The following is an 8048-nucleotide window of genomic DNA, read 5'->3' as shown; positions in this document are numbered from 1 at the left end:
TCCAGGATTTGCTGATTAACACATTTTTCTGTGGAGCGTAACTCCAAATTATTCCTGGAAAATTCGCCTAAACAGTTGAAAGACACATCAACTTTAGAAGCAGAAATACCTATTGGCTGATTTGAAGAATTCAGCCAATCCAAGAGTGCCATGTGTTTTCCTTGCTGCTGATTGGCTGAAACGCCTAGAGAGGCATTAAGGAAACTGGAGATGTTAGCTTCTGCAGTAGCACCAAGGCGGCTAACAAATTATGCATATTAATACATACTAATATCCATTCATATGCATATTAATGCATGTTAAGGTGTATTTGGTGTTTGAACCATTAAAATAAAGAGCTATGCCCGTTTTGGTCTCATGTATTCCTATATATATTATTCAGGGTACACTCTATATTTAATTTAAATCAGCATCTTCAGCCCATTATGACCTTATTTGTTTTTAATTTACTGATGTTTACTGGTGTTTTAATGTCCCTTTTCAGGACCTCAAGCCAAGTAACGTGGCCGTGAACGAAGACTGTGAGCTCAGGGTAAGATCCACATTCACGTCAACGCTGCAACTTCTACTGGAGCCTCTGTGGACCATAAAGGAAAGCTTCTTCTATTCCCAACAGATTCTTGACTTTGGACTGGCCAGACAGACGGACGATGAGATGACAGGATATGTGGCGACACGTTGGTACCGAGCACCAGAGATCATGCTGAACTGGATGCACTACAACCAGAATGGTGAGCAGCTCTGACACAGCAGACATTCAGGAAGTGAAGTCTTTGAAGACGGCTTGACTGAAGATCTTTGGTTTCTGTTCCAGTTGATATCTGGTCTGTGGGCTGTATCATGGGAGAATTGCTGAAAGGAAAAGTTTTATTCCCCGGCACTGACTGTATCCTTTACCGTCTTGGCATGAGTCCTCTTTCTACTTCACAGGAACCTCTCTGAGGCTCAGAGATCTCTCACGGATTTGCATTACAATCCTTACTCTTTCAGAAATGGAGCTCTGCTACTACGTGGAATGAATAGCAGCGACAACAAAAGGCTGAATTATCTAGAGTTTCCTATTCAGAGCCAAAGAACTGAGCTAAATTTAATTATATCGTCTGATCTTTGAGTGTTGGGTAACTTGCAATGCCTAAAAAAAAGCTGTCTGCAGAGTTTGTGTCAATATTCTATAAAGACTCAGGCTGCGCCGTGTAAAACTATTTCCTCAAGGAATCACTTAAACAGATCCGTTATGGGAACCCGAGTTCGGCTAAAAGATCTGAAAAAGCAACACATCATCCCACAATCTGATGACGTTCTAGAACAGGAGGTCAAACTAGAACCCAGAACATCCAACATTCACACAGCATGACTTTTAGGCCTGTTTCTGTGCCGACTTTCCATTTCCAACCATTGTAAATATTCCCAGATTATTGGGATGGCTCTTAAGATAGTCTTAAGGAATATGCCTGCCATATGCTGTAAGTGCATAGGAGCAAGTCTTTAGTAATTTCATTTTGAATTTTAGGGTCACAACTTTGATTCAAGAACCAATTTTTCTATTCAAAGGTTGGTTAAAATCCTCTTTTTTTTACCTTGATATGTGGAATCATCATTTGAAAACATTTTTTCTGTCTATAAATAAAAGTTGTTTGATCTGAAACCTGTAAGTTGACAGAAAGCAGAAACAGGAAACTCTTTAACTCCTCCTGCCGTTAGATATCGACCAGCTGAAGAGAATCATGGAGGTGGTTGGCACTCCAACACCAGACCTGCTGAAGAAGATCTGCTCCGAACACGTGAGTACGAACCGACCGGGTGGAGACGGGGAAATAAAAACTCTGTGCTGCTATTTTCATCCACAGCAGTGTGATCTGAGTGATCAGACATTCGGTTCACAGAGTCGCTGATTGACCAGTCGGTATGTGGGAGTGCTGAACACTGCTCTCTGTTTGCAGGCCCAGAAGTACATCCAGTCTCTTCCCTTCATGCCCCAACAAGACATGGAAAAGATCTTCAGGGGAGCAAACCCACTTGGTGATGCACCACAGATTCAATTATCCAACATTCTCAGCTTGTTAGAAAACCATTGAGAGCCTGATCTGATTTTTGTGACACCAGCTGCTCTCCGTACCGTTGGTGAGCCGCGGCCAAACCCTCCTCCACTTACCTTCCTGTTCCTGTCACCCTGGCAGCCATCGACCTGCTGAAGCGCATGCTGGTTCTGGATTGTGATGAGCGGATCTCGGCCAGCGAGGCCCTGGCCCACCCTTACTTCTCGCAGTACCACGACCCAGATGACGAGCCGGAGGCTCCGCCTTACGACCAAACGCTGGAGAGCAAGGACCGGACTCTGGAGGAGTGGAAAGGTGACAGCTTTGTGCTTTTTACAAATTCAGACCTGAAATTAAAATCAGTATTTTGCAAAATAGCCCATCAAACACATGGAGGTTGCTTTGATTCATTTGTTCATTTTGAGGAATCCTTGAATCTCCCATGGCAACCATTAAGGTGTGCCCTAATGCCTGTTCATGCAATGCACCGCCTCTTTACCCAAATCTCCACTGTGGAGCTCAGTCCCCAGCCGAGCTCCAGCCCCCCCCCCCACACAGTTCCTCTAGACTAGCGGCAGCAGCAATTACCAAACACCTGGTGGAACTGCGGATCTGCTGAGCCGAATGGCTGCAAACAGCATTATTGAGAAGCATTGTAGTGACGAGTGTTGGAAAGGATATAAGCTTCTTAAAGAGACAGACACCAATTTCCAGCAGTCAGATATGATAAATGTGTTTGAAGTTGTTTTTGATATTTTCTTACTTTTCATAACAGCTGAAGGTAACAGTTACTTGAATGTGCTCTAAAATTGTTTCACAGGCGTGGAAAATACATAATATCCCTCCTCTAGCTTTGCAATTTCTTTGCAAATATTTTCACACCCCTTGAAGTTATTCACATTTTGTCATGTTAAGACCACAAACCTCCATCGTGTTTTACTGCGATTTTGTGTGACATAAGAAAACAAAGTAAAAATGATCCAGGCTGTGTTTCGTTCAAACAAGCGTTTCTGTTGATTTTCTTCTTCTCCTTGTGACCTGATCTTCATCTGATGTGACTTTGGCGCCACCCTTTGAGTGAGAGTAGCAGTAGTCAGTGGGCAGTACGTCGCACTCTGGCATTTCTGGAGGAGGGCCAAGGAGAAAGTCATGGTTTTAAAGAAAGTTGTTAGATGTCTCAATTGCAGTTTGTGGCTGTAATGTGACAAAACGTTTGACATGCAAACAAAATGACTGCAAAATGCCTGTACCTAAAACCCTCACCATTATTTCCTAACATGTTCTCTCCCCCTCTGCTCCTGTCTGTCTGTAGAGCTGGTGTTCGAAGAGGTGAGCAGCTTTAAGGCGTCGGGCAGTAAGACAGACAGCCTCCAGGTGGAGCAGTAAGGCCCCCTCTGCTCCACCGCCACCCAGACCAACAACCACACACTCACTGGATGCAAAACAGACCGTGGAGAAAAGCAACATTAATTGTGTTTGATTGTTTTTGACGTGAAAAGGGCAACGGCGGTCTCCATGGGGACCAGACGCACAAACATTCCGGCGGCAGGGATCGTGATTGGGATGGTGTTAAAAAGGACATCTCTGCAGCAGAAAGTCGCTTCCTGTTACATTTTTGCTGACGGATGGTGAAATGAGAAACCGTTTGGGTGCCGAAAGGATTGGTGGGGGGAGGAACTTTGGGTTGCAGATTTGTGCGTACAGGCTGAGAGAACGGTAAAGACAAAAGTATAAATACGCACACTAGGATTTCCAAAGCAACGTCAGGGACATATCACCCATCAGTTCCATGAACCTAGTGCTTTCATTTATGGGATTCATCTTTAACCTTCTGGAGTCCCTTGGTTTGGTTCGCCACCGAATACGTTTAGAAAATGACAGAGAAATTTCATGAATCAACCATTTTTTAAAAATATTATTGCCATTTATAACTTCAATTCTCATCATGTAATAACAGTTATAAAGGTTTGGGAATTTTAACCCTTTAAATGTCTATTTTAGTGATTAAATATCTAAATTTTTTAAGGAAAAAAAACCCCACACAGTCGTATTTTTTCCCCAAATCTGTTTATGAAATTGATCGATTTACACAACAAGAAAATTATGAAAGAATTTCAACACCAGGGAGAATAAAAACTAAACTCCAACTACACTCAGATTTCATTGGCAGTGTGTTCTAAACATGGCGTTTGAATGGTAGTCAATGGCAACACAAATATTAGAAGGAACCCAGTTTGTGATATTTGATTTATCAAAAACTTTAAAGGTAAGGTGATAAAGATTTCACCTGGTCATGTGTAACACAGGCTGCGGGTTTTCCTAAACAAAATAATAATAAAAAAAAAGCCCACAAAGAACAAGTAGAGGGACCCAGAAGGTTAAAGGTTAAAGGTTGCCTGCGTTACACTGAAGCATGATTTATTCTCATTTTACAGTCGTGTCTTATAACCGGTACTGTATTGTAATCTCTCTATGTTTATAATGCACAATAGCAGAATTTTCAACTTGTTCAGTCAAACAAACTACTGCTTCGTCTCTCCTGCCTATTTACACCTGAACACCAACTGTGCTGTTATTAGCAAGGTAATGAATATATGCCAAAGCTGGAAGAGTGTGACGGCGCTGCAGGTGTGTGTTTACTCTGGAACCTCGCTCTCATACACGTCCTGCTGGCGGCTGATTGTTGGTCACCTGTTAGCTTTGGCTGCTTTGCTATCATTACTGCCCGTTTGTGAGTTTACATTGATTAATGTTAAATTCTGCAAACAGCCTCAGTCCGTATCTATCCAATAAAGTACAGGAGTCTCATATAATGTGGGGATCAATCAAACAACGCAACGTTCTGGCTGTTTATGGCCACCATAAAGCTCTGTTTGTGCTCTCCAGGTCTAAAAGAAGGTCTTAAAAGAAAATAGAGGGTCAGGGTCAAAGCATTGTCGACTTTGTTTAAATCCGTTTCTGTCTTTCATCCTTAGCGCAATATTTTTGCCCGACATCATCTGATGCAAACCCTCAATTGAAATGCATGAGACGCGTGTATTCGGTGCATGTGCACATTGTCACAGCCCGTCGTCCGTGTCTTGCTGCACACTGGAGTTTTGTTTGGACCATTTGTTCACAAAAACAAATGGCTACACTGCAATACGTGAGGTTTCTAAAGCAGGTGGAAGATTACAATATTTTAGGGCCCTTCTAGAGTTTGCTAGGGATGGGCTAGTGTGAGATTCACCCTCTTCTACATCATAAACGTCATAAAAATACCACAGTGTCTCTCTGTTTAAAATGTTCAATATATAAACAATGATATTTAGTAAGGATTGAAACAATATGGAAACGTCCTATAATAGTGCGACGCATCACATTCACTGTCACATAACCAAACAGATCCCACATGACCAACCTCCTGCTTCTGAAACACAAACAAGACGGAAATAAAATCAGTCATTAATATCAACCCAGTTTCACTCATCAGATCATGTTAAAAATGACCAACATCAGCATATAAACCGATATATATTGTGGATTCCTAAAATTTTGTCACCAGAAATAAAAATTCATATCATTATCTAGTTGTTACATGTCAGCTATCAAAATACAATTGAAATACTACAAACAAAATAACACGGCATATTGATTATTACAGTAGTATAATACAGCATATACTTATTATTTTTGGTAAACATGTTTTACCAAAAAACATGTTTACCAATAGTCTGCAGACTATTTTCAAAATGTAGAACAAATATGTGGTAAATGAATCAGATGAGTCAGATGGCCAGCCGGACATCCTGCTTGTAAATTTATGACTATTGTTTAAAATAGTCCTAAAAAGAGTGATGTCTGGTGCTGCCTTGCTTTCCACTCTGCATACTTTTCTCTTCTAGTCTTTTGCACCTTTTTATTAATAGGAAAAAAGTTTGTTTGGTATTTAAAAAAAACAGGTTTACACCAGAATGTTGAGAGATCTACAGCCGCTTGTGTAATTCTAAATCATGTTAAAAAAATCACTGTAGTTTAACAGCATGCCTGTACTACCCCAACTATCAACAACTGTAAGTATTTCCAAATTGCCAAATGTGTTTTTTCTTGTAAAGTACAGTAGTTTTATTTCAGCCAGCTGACCGAGCTGACTGAAATAACACCACATCTGAATAAAACACCGTCTTTTCATATCATTATAAAAAACTTTAAATCAGAATGGGAGAAACTTTTAGCAGCTTGAAAATGAAATATTTGATATACCTTGATACCAGTAACTGGCCCATGCCTAGAACAAATCTTTGTTCATTAAAATTTTTGTTAATTGTATTTCTTAGTTTAGACCAAGCTTGGCTAAGATTTTTACAGAAGCTAATGCTAATGAGTTTGCTTAAAAGACCCCGATCACGTTGCCCAACAGGCTAGCTAAAATGCTAACATTTTTCTAGTGTTAACTTTGCTAGCTCATTGGGTTTAAATCTGTTGTACTGTAACTAGAAGCATTACAGTTTTAGAATTTCAGGCATTTCTGTAATCTAGGGTAATCTGTAATTTACCATTTTGTTTTTTATCCAAATGCACAAAATCAAACTGTGCTTTTGGCTAAATTCACTGACCCAGTATCATTTACATATTGCTAAATTAGCAGCATAAAGAGCTTATGTTTACAAGTACAGTCCAAAATTTTTTTATTTTTTTAATGTTTTTTCTTATTATTATTTCTTTTGCTTTCATGTAGCATTTTCAGCAAGTTGTCCATTAACACCGGATGAAAAATATTGAGACTATTGTCCTAGTAAATCGAAACGATCTCCGTCTGAGCACTAAAAGTCTGAATGTTTAAACATGATGTGTTTATGTTAATGTATCTGTGGTGGACTTGAATAACAGCTACATACTGAATGTATATGTTTACTGTACGTAGGTTTGTTAAAACTTAGTGGTGACTTTGAATACATGTTGGCATGTGATTCAGTTGTTTGGGTTTCAGATCACTGCAAGGAATGTCAGCTCTTTTATCAACAGATAGTTATGGAAGTTTAAGCTTCAACAGAATAAATACTAATGTTTGTTTTGTTTTGTTTTTTTGCACCAAATATTTTCAGTGATTTTTATGTATTCTGGCTGTATTAATAAAGAAAATGTATTCTTAAAAGTCCAGATTTAAATTTCTTGTTGGTCAATGTAAGTTAAAGTTTCAGGAAAGTTTGTTACAGTGGGAAACCTTTTATAAAAAAAAAACATATATAAAAAACAAGGTGTATTATGCTGCAAAAGAATTTTCAAAAACTTGGCAGATTCCTAAATTTCATAAAATAGAGAATATGAACATTGAAGTACAAAATTGCTTCAAACACTACAACATAATCGCCTAGTACAGCACAACTTAGCATAGACGACTGTAGTATAATATGGTAAAGCATAGCTAAGTAGAGGAGTTCATGTGTTCAGGTGTTTGGTGAAGAATCAAACAAATTTTTGTAATCCCTCAATTTTTACTTCAAAAGTAAAAATTGTGGATTAGTTGAAGTAAAATATCAACGCTGTCAGAGCACATTTCAGCAAAAGACAAGTCCACAAACCTTTAACCAATCCCACAACACTCTGTGCCAAACAGCTGAACACTTCAGAGGCTTCTTCAGACACTGTGATACTGACTGCTACAGGAGATCCCTCAACTAAATTTCAGAGAAAAAAGTCAGGATTCTGACAAAAAAAAAAAATCTGAATTTTATTTATTTATTTATTTTTAGTGGTCTTGCTACTGTTGCATCTATCATCAGTATCTACAGCAACTCTTTGAAGAACTCTGGGTAATATAAGTTGCAAAAACATTCAGTTTCCTTTTGGGAAATATTTTTGAATTAATTTATTCCAATATGGTCACTTTTTTAAAAATAAGAATTTACTTTAAGAAAGAAAAAAAAACTATTTCTTGAACCAGATCAGTGAGTGTTATTATTAGATGACAGAGGCTGTGTGATCTCTGGGGTTTTGTTTGGCCTCGGATGGGCAGATGTTGCCCCCACCGTG

At 39.1% G+C, this 8048-nt stretch overlaps 1 protein-coding gene across 1 annotated transcript; it reads left to right on the top strand.

Annotated features, from left to right (window-relative positions):
- The first annotated feature begins 264 nt into the window (after positions 1-264).
- Positions 265-6896, top strand: LOC103152584 (mitogen-activated protein kinase 11-like). Its single transcript, XM_007573100.2, has 8 exons — positions 265-532; positions 617-731; positions 815-886; positions 1702-1781; positions 1941-2019; positions 2178-2351; positions 3349-5719; positions 5756-6896. Exons 2-7 carry the CDS (start codon positions 656-658, stop codon positions 3420-3422), a joined length of 555 nt encoding a protein of 184 aa, XP_007573162.2. The 5' UTR covers positions 265-532; positions 617-655; the 3' UTR covers positions 3423-5719; positions 5756-6896.
- Positions 6897-8048: the final 1152 nt, after the last annotated feature.

The sequence above is a fragment of the Poecilia formosa genome, unplaced genomic scaffold (assembly GCF_000485575.1).
Source record: "Poecilia formosa unplaced genomic scaffold, Poecilia_formosa-5.1.2 Scaffold318, whole genome shotgun sequence".
NCBI lineage: Eukaryota > Metazoa > Chordata > Actinopteri > Cyprinodontiformes > Poeciliidae > Poecilia > Poecilia formosa.
This window is presented reverse-complemented; position numbering and strand designations above follow the sequence as displayed.